Source organism: Pseudorca crassidens, chromosome 19 (assembly GCF_039906515.1).
Source record: "Pseudorca crassidens isolate mPseCra1 chromosome 19, mPseCra1.hap1, whole genome shotgun sequence".
Classification (NCBI taxonomy): Eukaryota; Metazoa; Chordata; class Mammalia; order Artiodactyla; family Delphinidae; genus Pseudorca; species Pseudorca crassidens.
The window spans coordinates 36,076,332-36,093,726 of NC_090314.1; the positions used below are offsets into that span (position 1 = coordinate 36,076,332).

Consider the following 17,395-nt stretch of genomic DNA (forward strand, 5'->3'; position numbering starts at 1 on the left):
AGTGGCTTCCTCTGATGTTTAACCCCAATTTTCTAAATAACATGTGGATTCTGCTACTTTCGAGTTTTCAATTTTTGATATTCTCTATTGACTTCCTATTAAGTATGATGATGATTTAACTCCTTTACACACACACACTTTTCTCTCTCTCTCTCACACACACACACACACACACACACACACACACACACTCTCATACTCACCCTCTCCTTTCCTCTCTGTCCCTCCCTTTCTCCTTTTCCTCCCTCCTTCTTTCCCTTTCTTCACTCTCCATTTTCTCAGCATAATTATATTACTATTCAGTGTGCATATCATTATGTATATATATTATCATAGTTTATGATAGTCATCTCATGTAACTTACTTGATTAAATTTTTAATACAACTCTAGGTTTCTATGAAGTAATAATTACATGTCTGTGTCTATGTGTGTGTTTCCCCATTTGCTTAGTTTTCTATTTGTCTATAAACCCAGCTGTCATTGTTTAGGTAACCTAGCCAGAAGTAGCCTTGGAGTTGTCTCATGATGTAGAATGTCATTCAGTCCGTTTGTTTTTACTACAGTGCCTTACCTTCAGGAGTTCAGAAGTTCTGTAGTTTTACAGAGTAAATTGCCAGTAGTCTGCCAGTGTTGGAGAGGAATAGTAGCCTTCCTGTAAGGTGTTTCTCAGGGAACTTGATTTTTTAAAAAGAACAATTTAATACTTGTTTTTCATTAATATCATTAATAATTTGTAGTGCTGAATGTTTTTCCAAGTTCATGTTGTCTTTTTTGTTCTTTGTTTCTTGACGTTTTGTTCAGTAGAGACTAATTTTACTTTTTTAAATGTCTGTTATTTCACAATATATCTGAATATTGAAATTTATCTGTCTTATTTATCTTAACTATTTTCCCATTTTATTTTCATTGAACACACATTTTATTGTCAAACATCAGAGTTGTCACCAGTATCTTTTATTGCTTCAATATTCAGGGTTTTCTCTTTCACAATCTGGGAAAACATACTTTTCTGTTTTATTATTTTGTCTTAATGTCCACACTTCTTTCTGTATTTAAGCTTACGAGCCATGTAAAAACTAATGAGCCAGTTAGCGTACATTTTGTATCTAGTGTGTATTCTTTCTTTGAGTTGTTCTTTTACTTTTGCTTGTCACATAGTCATATTATTCTCAGCATCAGAGTACTCCCTGGAAATAATTCAGGCATTTAAGTGGCATATCAAATCTTTTTAAAAACTATTTGGTACATTTTTATTTAGTTCATTGCTTTTCAAAGGCACTGAATAAAACCCTAATCGCCTGAAGAAGTAATGAACCTCCTAAATGTGTAACTTCTTATTTAAATAAGTCTGAAGAGAATTTTAGAATATATGGGAATTCAAAATATATTGTTAGCATTTGTGTATTAATGTTTGACTAAAATTTCAATGTATATTTCATTTGGGTTTTATTACAGTTTTAAGAATTTTGTTTCCCCCGTCTTTCCCTCCCCCTGCCCCTGCCCCTGTACACTTAATATGGTAATTCCTTATAGGGCCATTTTTCTGCTATCCTTCAAAAAGAAGAAAAAGTCTCATCAGTTCATGGTAAAGAGGAGGCAAGAGAAGTACCTATTATTAGTGCTTCAACTCAAATAATGCTCAAAGGACTTTTTATGGTGCTTGACTATCTTTTTAGGCAAAATAGCAGGTAAGTGAAGATAATCTGGTCTGTATTCTTTCTCTTAAAAATATTAGCCTTATTGGGTGCTACCATGTGTTTAATACCTACTAATTTTATATGAGTACATGGAATAGTGATAAACAAGTGGTATAAATATTGCTCTTACTTACTGGCACAGACTCAGTCAATTGATGTTAGTTTTTATTAATGAAAATGAGTATTGAAACCAGTTAATAAATACAGTTAATTAATTCAGCATTAAAGTCCTCTAAGACTAAATTTAAGTTTTCTTTTAAGTATAATCTAGATGTTTCTTCCAGTGTCAGAAAGTCTCTCTTATTGTGTAAATCCTCTATTTAATGAAATGTGGGAAATGAAAAGCAGTCAACTCCCCACACACTACTCCTTAAGTTATAGTACTACCTGGTTCCAGTATTTTTTTAAGTGTTTTTTTATGGTAAAATATACACAATATAAAATTTACCTTTTTTTTTTTTGCGATACGTGGGCCTCTCACTGTTGTGGCCTCTCCTGTTGCGGAGCACAGGCTCCGGATGCGCAGGCTCAGCGGCCATGGCTCACGGGCCCAGCCGCTCCGCGGCATGTGGGATCTTCCCGGACCGGGGCACGAACCCGTGTCTCCTGCATCGGCATGCGGACTCTCAACCACTGCACCACCAGGGAAGCCCAAATTTACCATTTTTAAGTGTACATTTTAATAGCATTAAGTATGTTCACATTGTTGTACAACTACCACCACTGTCAATTTCTAGAACTTTTTCATCATCCCAAACAGGAACTCTATACCCATGGAACAGTATCTTCCATTTCCCTCTCACCACAGCCTTTGGTAACCTCTATCCTACTTTCATCTCTATGGATTTGCCCTTTCTAGGTGTCTTATATAAGTGGAATCATACAATCTAATGTTTTCAAGGTTAATCCATGTAACATATGTCATTCCTTTTTATGGCTGAATAATATTCCATGTGTATATATACCACATTTTGTTTACCCATTCTTACATTGATAGACATTTGTATTGTTTCTAGCTTTTGCGTATTGTGAATCATGCTGCAGTGAACATTGATGTACTAGTATCTGTTTAAGTGCCTGCTTTCAGTTTTTCTGGGTACATACCTAGCAGTAAAATTGCAGGATTATATGGTAATTCTGTATTTAACTTTTTGAGGAGCCAGTGTGCTATTTGTCATAGCAGCTGCACATTCTAGATTCACATAGTTATGCACAAGAGTTCCCAATTTCTCTACATCCTTGCCAATACTTGTTATTTTTTGTTTTTTGGATCATAGCCATCCTAATGGGTATAAAGTGGTATCTCCTTATGGTTTTTTTTTTTTTAACATCTTTATTGGGGTATAATTGCTTTACAATGGTGTGTTAGTTTCTGCTTTATCTCCTTATGGTTTTGATTTACACTTCCCTAATGACTAGAGATGTTGAGCATCTTTTCATGTGCTTATTGTCCATTTCTATATCTTCATTGGAGAAGTGTCTACTCAAGTCCTTTGTCCATTTTTAAATGGGGTTTTTGTTATTGAGTTGTAGGAGTTATTCTGCATATTAATCCTTTATCAGATATTTGCTTTACAAATATTTTCTCCCATTCTGTGGGTTCTCTTTTCACTCTCTTGATAGTATTCTTTGATGCACAAGTTTTGAAATTTTGATGCAGTCCAATTTATCGATTTTTTTTCTTTTATTGCTTGTGCTTTTGGGATCCATTGAACATAGCCAAATATGATGTCATGAAGATTTTCCCCAATGTTTTCTTCTAAGAGTTTTATAGTTTTTAGCTCCCAGTATTTTTATAAAATTCCCTCCACATAGTGCAGGGTTCCTGACTTGAACTTTGAATTCTGATCTCTCTAAGGGTAAAATTAACAGTCAGTATTACTGTGAGGACATGGTAGAGAATACCAAATTTTATTCTGTTTAAGCTTAGGTGTTTATAGCCTCTTATTGAGAGAAATTATAAGCTGGATGGGATCACGGAGTTCATCTGGTTTAGTACTTTCATTAAAAATAGATGAAGACTGAGATCCACATTTTAAAGGAACTTAAAAATTAGTTTCCTAAAATTTCAGTAAAAATTGTCTTTCTATTTTCTTATGCAATAAAAAAGTTTAACCCACTTTTTAGTTTCTTTAACAGTAATACTGTTAACTATTTTATAACTAATGATGTAACATAGAATGCAAAGAGCTCTGAACTAGGAGTTAGGAGGCTTGCATTTTAATTCTGACTCTGCCATGATTTATGTAATGTTTGAACATAGGGATGGGAAGTGATAAAGGGTGATATTTAAGTGATATCTAACCTCTGTAAGGGGGGACTGACTCTAAGGTTTAATGCCTTATTTCTATCAGGATTACTGAATTTTAGTGGTGTGGGTTGTTGGTGGGGGACAATGTTATCTAAAATTTTCCCATTTAATTACCATTTTATTTTTATTTAGATTTGCAGATGATTATAAAGTCGCTATTCAACAGACTTACTCTTGGATAAATCAGACTGATACTTCAGATAAAAATGGGTTCTTGGTTCTACCAAAAAATAAGAAACGTTTACGACAGAAAGCAGCAGTTCATGTGCTGAATTTTTGGTGCTTAAATCCAGCTGTGGTAAGCTTATCATGCTGTAAATGAGAATACTGTCTTCTTGCTCAATACCAACAATTAGATAAATGTGCTTGACTGTTTTAAAGGTGATTTTTATGTATCTAATGTTGTTTCCTTTTAGGCCTTTTCAGATATTAATGGCAAGGTTTGGACGATTGTTTTGACATCTGGGACATTATCACCAATGAAATCCTTTTCATCAGAACTTGGTGTTACATTTACTATCCAACTGGAGGCTAATCATGTCATTAATAACTCACAGGTTAGGTTTTTTTTGTTGTTGGTGGTTTTTTGAAGGCTCTTAGTCTTTTTACCTCAGTATAATTTATAAACAAATTAAAAGGTAACTGAAGTACTGGCAAACAAATCCTGATAGGAAAGTCAACATTTCAGTTTTAGAATAAAGGAAAATTTGTCAGCTACTTGGTAGTGTCAACAAAAGGAAATACCAATAAATAGCATTCCTTCAACCCAGTGAGTAAAAATATACACTTTCAAGGCAAAGACCGCATTGCAATTTCCTTATTTAAATAAGTTTTAAGTTTTTTAATGAAAATGAAAACAAAAATTCAACTTTTTTTTTTTACTGTAGTTCCTAATAGTTTAGTTATTTGTGTTTTTCTTTTCCATTAGACTATGGTATATCCTTATTCTAATTTTTACATCCTCATCTTTCCACTGCACCTAGATTAATACCTGGTATTAGTTAGCAAGTATTCAGCACGTTTGAATATCTGAAATGAATTAAAAGTATTCTTATGAGTCCTGTAACTTAAGATTTTAATTTTATTATTTATTTATTTATTCATTGTTTGTTTTTATTTTTGGCTGTGTTGGGTCTTCGTTGCTGTCTGTGGGCTTCTCTAGTTGTGGTGAGCGGGGGCTTCTCCATTGAGGTGCACAGGCTTCTCATTGTCATGGCCTCTGTTGTTGTGGAACATGGGCTCTAGGCGCACAAGCTTCAGTAGTTGTGGCTGTGGGCTCTAGAGCACAGGCTCAGTAGTTGTGGCGCATGGGCTTAGTTGCTCTGAGGCATGTGGGATCTTCCCGGGCCGGGGCTCTAACCTGTGTGCCTTGCATTGGCAGGCAGATTCTTAACCACTGCGCCACGAGGGAAGCCCAGATTTTAATTTTTTATAACAATACCATGTAAATGTTACTTTAATTTTCCTAAGAATGTTTGAATTGTCATTTGTCAGTCTGCCTTCTATTTCTTTTTAGGAAGTAATTTAAAGTGGTTAGCTACATGCTTAATACCACCTGTGGGCCTAATATAATTCTAGTTCTTTATAAAGAGCTATAGTTTTCAACTAAGAAGTATTTTTGGAAATTACTGGCATTTAGTAGGTGAGAGCCTTATGCTAAACTCCTATATAACCAAGGATTGTGCTTTCCAAAATCCAGAATGCTCCTGTATAGAAACATTGCTATAAGCAGTAGCAAAGGAAAAATATATGTTGCACATTTTCAAGATATTTCCTTAGAGGTTCAAATAAATATGGGAAGTTATTAGTAAATTCAGCATATATTTTTTCAAAAGAATGTTATTATAGGTTCTGTGTTCTCAATCTAGTGCACAAAAGCCCGTTTAACCTGTAATGTCACTAAATAATAATTAACAATAATAATAATGCTAGTTCAGCTGGATTCTGTTACATTTCCGCCAACTTTTAAAAAGTTTTTTATTTTAATTGTGGTAAAAAACACATGCCATAAAATTTGCCATCTTAACCATTTTTAAGTGTATAGTTCAGTTTTGTTAAGTATATTCACACTGTTGTATATAACCAATCTCTAGAGCTTTTTCATATAGCAACACTGAAATTCTATTCTTAAACAACAATTCTCCATTCCCCCCTCCTCTCAGCCCCTGGTAACCACCATTACACTTTTTGTTTTTATGAATTTGACTATTCTAAATACTCATGTAAGTGGAATCACAAGGTTTTTTGTGATTAGTTTATTTCGCTTAGCCTGGTGTCTTCAAGGTTCATCCTTGTAACATGAATCAGAATTTCCTTCCTTTTTAAGGCTTAGTAATATTCCAGTTGTGTGTGTGTGTGTGTGTGTGTGTGTGTATCACATTTTGTTTGGTCATTCATTCCTTGATCACCCCAAATTTTTACTTAAAAAATTATAACTTGAAAAATGGAAAAAATAGTATTAATATAGTGAATATCTTTATACCCTTAACCTAGATTCATCAGTTTTTAACATTTTGCATCTGTATATATATGAGACAAAGGAAGAGAAGAGTAATATTGCAAAATGTTGATGATTACATTAATTTTGGTTATGGTATTAGAAAGTAATTTGTAGACATAGTGACACCTTGCCCTTAATTAGTTTAGCATGTTTCTCCTAAGAACAAGTACATAATCTTGCATAACCACAGTATCATGATCATATCCAAGCAATTTAATATTGATACAATAGAATCTATATTTTTCCAGATATTCCCAATGTGTCTTTTTTGTGTATTTTTTGATGATAAATGCATTTCACCATTTATTTAATGTTTAAGCTCTCACACTAGATTTTTACAAGCTGGTGAACACTGACAAATTATTTCTCCCACAGAACTATAACCACATGTTACGGGACAGTATAAATATATGGTTGAGCTAACGTTAATACTCATCACCATTTTATCTATTACATAATAAAACAAATTGTCAAGTATCCACATATTAAGTTACACAGCTCAAAAGACATAAAACATTAAATGTCTGCTCAATTCATTAGCAGAAACCCACTTTTTTTTTTGGCAAGAGAGGTTGGGAATCACACTTCAAACCAAAATAAGTTGGTAAACAACTTCAGATAAGTTTGAAAAAAAATTACAAGAATTTCAGAAATTTTATGATTAAGAATTGTTTTAGCTACAATAACAAAGTCTTTCTACCTTTTAAAAACATATTTATAAATTAAAATACATATTCTACATGTTCTTCACAAGACAAAGGCAACATTTTACTAAAAATACTTAATAGCCCCCTCCCATTCTTTTTTCAGGCCCTCCCTGTAAGTTACACCCCAAAGTGCAAACATTAAAATTAACTGTAAGGCTTTTTTGTCTGGAGACATTAAAGGCATGTGCTTCCCGTACAATGTAGATTTTCTATAACAGCACAAAATGAGTTTTATAGAAAGACATTAAATAATCACTGTAAGACTTGGTTAATTAAAAAAAAAAGAGCAAATCTCATGTATACTGGTATGAATGTAGAAGATGTAAACATATCGTGAGCAAATAACCTCATAGGCCCTACTTTCTATGTTGGAAATGCTGGAAGGAATAAACCACATAAGGTCCAGAGTTTTCATATTCCTGGGATGTTAGTTCTATATCATACTAAAAATATACAAGAACTGTGCTGGGTATTTTGGCACCTAGTCTTTCTAAATTTCTTATATATTGATAAGATTCTGGCATGGAAACAGATTTAAAGACATGACTCAGTACTGCATGATTTCAGGAAAGGTAATTTGGTACAAATGATAAGCACATTTTATTTTTTATTTATTATTTTTTTTTGCGGTACGCGGGCCTCTCACTGTTGTGGCCTCTCCCGTTGTGGAGCACAGGCTCCGGACGCGCAGGCTCAGTGGCCATGGCTCACGGGCCCAGCCGCTCCGCGGCATGTGGGATCTTCCCGGACCGGGGCACGAACCCGTGTCCCCTGCATCGGCAGGCGGACTCTCAACCACTGTGCCACCAGGGAAGCCCGATAAGCACATTTTAAATGCTGAACAGAAAGAATCCTTTGCTAAGTGGCTAAGTAGGTTGATCATAGCCCAAACATAGAGGTTGCAATTCTGCCAGGCTTGTGACCTGGTAAAACTGCTTTTCGACACTCCTATGGAAGTTTCATCAGACTTTACCAAGCCAACGTGCTGGCTAACATGTATGACAGATTCTGTCTGTCTAGGTTCCACTTCTAAGCAATGGCATCAGGCACCCCAGTTTTACTGAATGCAACAATTGTTTCTATGACCATTGGAGTCTTTGAAGCGCAGCCACATTTTAGGACAATACTTCTCCAAATAGAAAAGTTGCTTGCTGTTAAAAGCTCCATGCCGCTTTTGTCTTATGAACTGTACTGCATCTTCATATTTCATTCCACCTTCAATTAATGCTAGGACGACAAGCAATGGACCTCTCCCAAGGCCTGCAACACAATGAAAGGCAGTACAACAACCAGGGTCTTCATGAAACTTAATTTTCACAAGACTTAACCAGTCATCAACCATCTGGTTACATGGTGGTACACCATCATCAAAAGGCCAATCGAGAACATGGATGCCTTCTTTCTCTACAAGAGTAGTGTCATAAGTTGCTTCACATACTCTTACTATTGTGGTAACCATACTTCTTAAGTTCCTCTATAAATTTGTTTAAGGTTGCATTAGTTGGATTGTGTGTAATGAGAAATCTCACGTTCTTGTAAGTGACTTCCACAGGAGCTGAGCGGTTCATTCGAGCCATGTTAATTTAGTTAAAAAACACTCAATAGGCTTATGAAAGAATTTTAAAAATTGAATACAGAAATGATGCAAATAAACTGAGTCTACTTCAATGTACTGCACTTGAAATTCTCAGTGCTTTCGAGTATGAAGTTGGGAGTAATGGGAAATGAAATGAACCTCCTGACAAGAAGCAGCAATTCTTCAATCCAGTAATACTGAGGTAGTAGAAAAGGAGTTCACTGAGGTTTACCCCATCCAGGTCAGAACTCTTGTAAAAAATGCTCTGTGGATTTCAATTCAACACTTCTGTGTCCAGGTTAGCCACTCTTATGGGGGCTTCTTGGTGGAGTAGTAATGAATTTCTACAGTTCACTTGTCTGCATAGAGGTTGTGCTGTGCCTGGCAGTAGTCTCCACTGCCATTCAGAAACTCCATAAATGTGTGACCAAGAACACCACAGAACTGCCTCTCTCTAGCCTGTTCTCTTGGCATAGGTTTGGTTATCCCAAGAAAGGTCCACTCTTGTACCTTCACTCTCAGGGCACCGAATGCTCCCAATGTGTCTTTTATACCTGTTTATTTTTCTTATTCTTGATTCAGGATCCAGTCAAGTATTATATATTGCATTTGGTTTTCAAGTCTCTTTAGTTTTTTTTTTTTCTTATTTTAAACTGAAGTATAGTTGATTTACAGTATTAGTTTCAGGTGTACAACATAGTGATTCAAAGTTTTTATAGATTATTAAAACTCCATTTAAAGTTTATACTCCATTTAAAGTTATAAAATATTGGCTATTATCCCTATGCGGTACAATATATCCTTGTAGCTTATTTATTTTATACATAGTAGTTTGTACCTCTTAATTCGCTACCCCTATCTTGCCCTTCCCCCCACTAGTAACCACTAGTTTGTTTTATTTGGGAATGTTTTCTGTTTTGTTATATTCATTTGTGTTGTAATTTTTAGATTCCACATGTAAGTGATAACATACAGTATTTGTCTTTCTCTGTCTGACTTATTTCACTTAGCCTAATACCCTCCAGGTCCATCCACATTGTTGCAAATGGCAAGATTTTGTTCTTTTTTATGGCTGAGTACTCTTCCAGTGTGTGTGTGTGTGTGTGTGTGTGTGTGTGTGTGTGTGTGTGTGTGTGTGTGTATACCACATCTTCTTTATCTGTTCATCTGTGATGGACATTTAGGTTGCTTCCATATCTTTAACTATTGGAAATAACACTACTATGAATATTGGGGTACATGTATCTTTTCAAATTAGTGTTTTTGTTTTCTTCAGATATACTCCCAGAATTGGAATTGCTGGATCATATGGTAGTTCTATTTTTAGTTTTTTGAGGAACCTCCATACAGTTTTCCATAGTGGCTGCACCAGTTCATGCCTCTTTAGTAGTTAAAATAGTTTCCTTGCCCTTTTTTTCTGTCTTTCATGACATTTTTAAAGAATTCAAGTCACCAGTTGTCCTTAGGAGTATTTTATAATCTGGAATTTTCTGATTGTTTTCTCATGATAAGATTCAAGTTAAAGTGTTTGGTAAGAATACTATATAAGTGATATTGTTGCTTCCCATTGTATCATATCAAGAAACACATACTATCAGTTTGTCTTATTACTAGTTGATCATTTGGTTTAAAGTTGATTAAACTGGTATCCATCAGATGTCATCTTGCAAATGTACCTCAATCTTGTATATCATTTCCAAATATAAGACTATTACATTTTTCAACAATCTGAAGTGTTTACATTGTCTTTAGAATACTAATAAAATTTGTACTTTCTCTTAGTCAAATTAACTATACTAAGGCTAGACCTATGTGAATGTAGAGGAATTGCACATAACTGTAACATTTGGTGGGTCTGATTTTCTGACTATAGATCTTTGAGCATCAGGGAATTTGTGAAACAGTAGTTCCTGTCATAATTGAATCTTAGAGACTTAACTATAGCAGATCGTACCAGTCCTCATTTTGGATTCATTTCTGATTTATTCATTTCATTTGTTCCTATCATCTAACAAAATGTTGTTACCTGCTTAATTTTGTAAAGCTGTTGAGGAAATACATAAATATAACCTGTTTTTCTTTCATCCTAAGAGAATTCAGTGGTCTGCCTAAAGTAAAACTTTCATAAATTAAATCTATATATAATTAATTAAAGGTAATAGGAAAAACCCCCAACAATTTAAAAGTAAATTTTCTCTAAACTCATTGCTTGATCTTTTTTTGACATACACGTAATTAAGGCTCCCAAATTAAATGCTAATTTGCCTGCCTCATTTAAGCATAACTCTAATACTGACATATTTATATTCTAGGTTTGGGTTGGCACCATTGGGTCAGGCCCCAAGGGTCGCAGTCTCTGTGCTACCTTCCAGCACACGGAAACATTTGAGTTCCAGGATGAAGTGGGAGCACTTGTGTTATCTGTGTGCCAGACTGTGAGCCAAGGAATTTTGTGTTTCCTGCCATCTTACAAGGTAAAGGAATATTTATTTTTTCTTTTGCCTTTAAAAGATCATGTGGCGTAACCACCACAAGCAACAGGGGAATTATAGTTTCCTAAACTTCATATATTATTTTACTTGTTTACTAAGATGCTGCCTGATGGTTCTACCACAGATTTTTATTCTTAGAGGCAGGTTGATATTTTCATGGTTAAAGGAAAAAGCATTGTTTTCACTTTGATAAATTATACTATTTGAATGTTTCAGTAATCTGAATAAGACTTTCTTTGTTGCCCATCTTTTTTTTTTGGAGTATAATTGCTTTACAATGTTGTGTTAGTTTCTGCTGTACAGTGAAGAGAATCAGCTATATGTATACATATATCCCCTCCCTCTTTGACCTCCCTCCCACCCACTTCCCCCCATCCCACCCATCTAGGTCATCTCAGAGCATGGAGTTGAGCTCCCTGTGCTATACCGGAGGTTCTCACTAGCTATCTATTAGGTTGGCCCAACCCAATATTTTACACCTGGTAGTGTATTTATGTCAAACCTAGTCTCCCAATTCATCCCACCCTCGCTTTCCCTCCCTGTGTCCACATGTCCATTCTCGACGTCTACGTCTCTATTCCTGCCCTTGAACTAGGTTCATCTGTACCATTTTCCTAGATTCCACATACATGCATTAATATATGATATTTGTTTTTCTCTTTCTGACTTACTTCACTCTGTATGACAAACTCTAGGTCCATACACATCTCTACAAATGACCCAGTTTCGTTCCTTTTTATGGCTGAGTAATATTCCATTATATATATGTACCACATCTTCTTTATCCATTCATTTTTCAATGGAAATTTAAGTTGTTTCCATGTCCTGGCTATTGTAAATAGTGCTGCAGTGAACATTGGGGTACATGTGACTTTTTGAATTATGGTTTTCTCAGAGTATATGCCCAGCTGTGGGATTGCTGGGTCATATGGTACTTCTATTTTTAGTTTTTAAAGGAAACTTCATACTGTTCTCCATAGTGGTTGTATCAGTTACATTCCCACCAACAGTGCAAGAGGGTTCCCTTTTCTCCTCACTGTCTCCAGCATTTACTGTTTGTAAATTTTTTTTTTTTTTGTAGATTTTTTGATGATGGCCATTCTGACCTGTGTGAGGTGATACCTCACTGTAGTTTTGATTTGCATTTCTCTACTAATTAGTGATGTTGAACATCTTTTCATGTGCCTCTTGGCCATCTGTATGTCTTCTTTGGAGAAATGTCTATTTAGGTCGTCCTTCCTTTTTTTTTTTTTTTTTTTTTTTTGCGGTACGCAGGCCTCTCACTGTTGTGGCCTCTCCCGTTGTGGAGCACAGGCTCCAGACGCGCAGGCTCAGCGGCCATGGCTCACGGGCCCAGCCGCTCCGCGGCAAGTGAGACCTTCCCGGACCGGGGCACGAACCTGTGTCCCCTGCATTGGCAGGCGGACTCTCAACCACTGTGCCACCAGGGAAGCCCGTTGTCCTTCCATTTTTTGATTGGGTTGTTTGTTTTTTGATATTGAGCTGCATGAGCTATTTGTATATTTTGGAGATTAATCCTTTGTCCGTTGCTTCGTTTGCAAATATTTTCTCCCATTCTGAGGGTTGTCTTTCCATGTTGTTTATGGTTTCCTTTGCTGTGCAAAAGCTTTGAAGTTTAATTAGGTCCCATTTGCTTACTTTTTGTTTTTATTTTCATTACTCTGGGAGGTGGATTTAAAAAGATCTTGCTATGATTTATGTCATAGAGTGTTCTTCCTACGTTTTCCCCTAAGAGTTTTGTAGTGACTGGTCTTACATTTAGGTCTTTAATCCATTTTGAGTTTATTTTTGTGTATGGTGCTAGGCAGTGTTCTAATTTCATTCTTTTACCTATAGCTGTCCTGTTTTCCCAGCACCACTTATTGAAGAGGCTGTCTTTTCTGCATTGTATGTCCTTGCCTCCTTTGTCATAGATTAGGTTACCATAGGCACTTGCTTTTATCTCTGAGCTTTCTATCCTGTACCATTGATCTATATTTCTGTTTCTGTGCCAATACCGTACTGTATTGATTACTGTAGCTTTGTAGTATAGTCTGAAGACAGGAAGCCTAATTCCTCCATCTCCGTTTTTCTCTCTCAAGATTGCTTTGGCTATTCGGGATCTTTTGTGTTTCCATACAAATTGTAAAATTTTTTGTTCTAATTCTGTAAAAAATGCTCTGGGTCGTATAGTCATTTGCACAGTATTGATTCTTCCAATCCAAGAACATGGTATACCTCTCCATCTGTTTGTGTCATCTTTGATTTCTTTCATCAGTGTTTTATAGTTTTCTGAGTACAGGTCTTTTGCCTCCTTAGGTAGGTTTATTCCTAGGTATTTTATTCTTTTTGTTGCAATCTTAAATAGGATTGTTTCCTTAATTTCTCTTTCTGATCTTTCGTTGTTAGTCTATAGGAATACAAAAGATTTCTGTGCATTAACTTGGTATCCCTCAACTTTACTAAATTCATTGATTAGCTCTAGTAGTTTTCTGGTGGTATCTTTAGGGTTTTCTATGTATAGTATCATATCATCTGCAAACAGTGACAGTTTTACTTCTTTTCCAATCTGGATTCCTTTTATTTCCTTTTCTTCTCTGATTGCCATGGCTAGGACTTCCAAAACTATGTTGACTAATAGTGGTGAGAGTAGACATCTTTGTCTTGTTCCTGATCTTAGAGGAAATGCTTTCAATTTTTCATCATTGAGAATGATGTTTACTGAGTTTGTTGTATATGGCCTTTATTATGTTGAGGTAGGTTCCCTCTTAGCCCACTTTCTGGAGAGTTTTTATCATAAATGGGTGTTGAATTTTCTCAAAAGCTTTTTCTGCATCTATTGAGATGATCATATGGTTTTTATTCTTTAATTTGTTACTATGGTGTATCACGTCGATTGATTTGCATATATTGAAAATCCTTACATCTCTGGGATAAATCCCACTTGATCATGGTGTATGATCCTTTTAATGTGTTGTTGGATTCGGTTTGCTAGTATTTTGTTGAGGATTTTTGCGTCTATGTTCATCAGTGATATTGGTCTGTAATTTTCTTTTTTTGTGATATTTTTGTCTGGTTTAGTATCAGGGTGATGGTGGCCTCGTAGAACGAGTTTGAGAGTATTCCTCCCGCTGAAATTTTTTAGAAGAGTTTAAGAAGGATAGGTGTTAGGTCTTCTCTAAATGTTTGATAGAATTCACCTGTGAAGCCATCTGGTCCTGGACTTTTGTTTGTTGGAAGATTTTTAATTACAATTTCAATTTCATTACTTGTGATTTGTCTGTTTATATTTTCTAATTCTTCCTGGTGCAGTCTTGGAACGTTGTAACTTTCCAAGAATTTGTCCATTTCTTCCAGGTTGTCCATTTTATTGTCATATAGTTGCTTGTAATAGTCTCTTATAATCCTTTGTATTTCTGCAGTGTCAGTTGTAATTTCTCCTTTTTCATTTCTGATTGTATTGATTTGAGTCCTCTCCCTTTTCTCTTGATGAGTCTTGCTAAAGGTTTATCAATTTTGTTTAATTTCTCAAAGAGCCGACTTTTAGTTTTATGTAATTCCTCTTTGATTTCTTCAGTGATCTCTTGGTTATTTAGCAGTGCACTGTTTAGTCTCCATGTATTTATGGGTTTTTTTTTTTCCTGTGGTTGATTTCTAATCTCAGTGTCGTGGTCAGAAAAGATGCTTGATACAATTTCAGTTTTCTTAAATTTTCCAAGGCTTGATCTGTCCAACATGTGATCTATCCTAGAGAATGTTCCGTGTGCTCTTGAGAAGAAAGTGTATTCTGCCACTTTCAGGTCGAATATCCTATCAATATCAATTAAGTCTATCTGGTCTGTTGTGTCATTTAAAGCTTGTGTTTCCTTATTTATTTTCTGTCTGGATGATCTGTCCATTGGTGTAAGTGGGGTGTTAAAGTCCGCTACTATTACTGTGTTACTGTCAATTTCCCCTTTTATGGCTGTTAGCATTTGCCTTATGTATTGAGGTGCTCCTATGTTGGGTGCATAAATATTTATAATTGTTATACCTTCTTCTTGGTTTGATCCCTTAATCATTATGTAGTGCCCTTCCTTATCTTTTGTAAGTCTTTATTTTAAAGTCTATTTTATCTAATTTGCAGTATTGCAAACTATCTGCAGTATTGCTACTGCAGCTTTCTTTTAATTTACAGTTGCATGGAATATCTTTTTCCATCCCGTCACATTCAGTCGGTATGTATCCCTAGGTCTGAAGTGGGTCTCTTGTAAGACAGCATATATATGAGTCTTGTTTCTGTATCCATTCAGCCAGTTTGTGTCTTTTGGTTGGACATTTAATCCATTTACATTCAAGGTAATTATCGATATGTATGTTCCTATTACCATTTTCTTAATTGTTTTGGGTTTCTTTTTGTGGGTCTTTTCCTTCTCTTGTGTTTCCCACCTAGAGAAGTTCCTTTAGCATTTGCTGTAAAGCTGGTTTGGGGGTGCCGAATTCTCTCAGCTTTTGTTTGTTTGTGAAGGTTTTGATTTCTCCATTGAATCTGAATGAGATCCTTGCTGGGTAGAGTAATCTTGGTTGCAGGTGTTTCCCTTTCATCACTTTAAATATGTCCTACTACTCCCTTCTGGCCTGCAGAGTTTCTGCTGAAAAATCAGCTGATAACCTTATGGGGATTCCCTTGTATGTTATTTGTTGCTTTTTCCTTACTGCTTTTAATATTTTTTCTTTGAATTTAATTTTTATTAGTTTGATTATTATGTTTCTTGTTGTGTTTCTACTTGGGTTTATCCTGCCTGGGATTCTCTGTGCTTCCTGGACTTGAGTGGCTATTTTCTTTCCCATGTTAGGGAAGTTTTCAACCATAATCTCTTCAAATATTTTCTCGGACCCTTTGTCTTTCTTCTCTTCTTCTGGGACCCCTAGGATTCGAATGTTGGTGTGTTTAATGTTGTCCTAGAGGTCTCTGAGACCATCCTCATTTCTTTTCATTCTTTTTTCTTTTTTCTGCTCCTCGGCAGTTATTTCCACCGTTCCGTCTTCCAGCTCACTTATTCGTTCTTCAGCCTCAGTTATTCTGCTATTGATTCCTTCTAGGGTATTTTTCATTTCAGTTATTGTGTTGTTCATCATTGTTTGTTCTTTAGTTCTTCTCGGACCTTGTTAAACATTTCTTGTATTTTCTCGATCCATGCCTCCATTCTATTTCCAAGATACTGGATCATTTTTACTATCATTACTCTGAATTCTTTTTCAGGTAGGTTGCCTATTTCCTCTTAATTTATTTGGTCTTGTAGGTTTTTATCTTGCTCCTTCATCTGTTAACATATTGTTTTGTCATCTCATTTTTCTTGATGGGTGGGGCTGTGTTCCTGTCTTACTGGTTGGTCTGAGTCATCCAGCCCTGGAGTTTGCAGTTAGTTTGGTAGAGCTGGGTCTTGGAGCCAAGATGAGGACCTCTGGGAGACCTCACTCTGATTAATATTCCCTGGGGTCTGAGGTTCCCTGTTAGTCCAGCTGTTTGGACTCAAAGCTCCCATCACAGGAGCTCAGGCCTGACTCCTGCCCTGGAACCAAGATTCTGCAAGTTGCACAGCACAGAAAAAAAAAAAAAGGAGCTGAACAATAAGAAAGAACAAAAAATAAAATAAAATTGGAAAAGTTAAAAATGTACTAGAAAAAATTAAGATATAAATGAAACAACAATAACTAGCCAAAACAGAACCACAACAGGAAAAATAAAAAGGGTGGCCAGAAAATGCTTTGGCTGTTGGGAAGCGGAGTTTAGGCGGAGGTGGGGCCTAGGCTCAGGACCAGTGTGGCTAGAAAAGGTCCTGGGGGTTGGTGGCGGGACTTGGACTCAGCACAGCTGGAGGGGGCCTCAGAGGGTGGAGGTTCAGGCCCAGGACCCCAGCAGGCTTCTTGGGGTCCGAGTGGGTAGGGGGCCCCATTCCATTCCAGTCCTCTGATCTCTCAAAGGTCTCTCAAAGGTCTCTCACCACCCCTGCTGATCTCCTCACTGTGAGTGGGCCCTTCCTAGCGTGGGAACCTTTCCCCTGCCCCAGCCACCCCTCAGGGGCACTGGTCTGGTCTCGCCTGCACTTCACCCCCTCCCTCCCCCCGTGT

General features: G+C 36.2%; 1 protein-coding gene and 1 pseudogene across 8 annotated transcripts in view; one reads left to right on the plus strand and one right to left on the minus strand.

Annotated features, from left to right (window-relative positions):
• BRIP1 (BRCA1 interacting helicase 1) overlaps positions 1 to 17,395 on the plus strand; it is a 202,323-nt gene that overhangs the window by 88,601 nt on the left and 96,327 nt on the right. For 7 of the 8 annotated variants that reach the window (XR_010937588.1, XM_067716377.1, XM_067716382.1 and 4 more), the window contains 4 exons: positions 1,535 to 1,689; positions 4,142 to 4,307; positions 4,426 to 4,566; positions 11,105 to 11,266. Coding sequence is in view for 7 of the 8 variants with exons in the window: in XM_067716377.1 (XP_067572478.1) it covers positions 1,535 to 1,689; positions 4,142 to 4,307; positions 4,426 to 4,566; positions 11,105 to 11,266 (624 nt within the window). In the remaining variant the exon portion in view is untranslated. The remainder of the gene's footprint in view (positions 1 to 1,534; positions 1,690 to 4,141; positions 4,308 to 4,425; positions 4,567 to 11,104; positions 11,267 to 17,395) is intronic. The other variant, XM_067716381.1, reaches the window with a different exon arrangement.
• LOC137211703 (protein tyrosine phosphatase type IVA 1 pseudogene) lies at positions 8,239 to 9,234 on the minus strand (annotated as a pseudogene).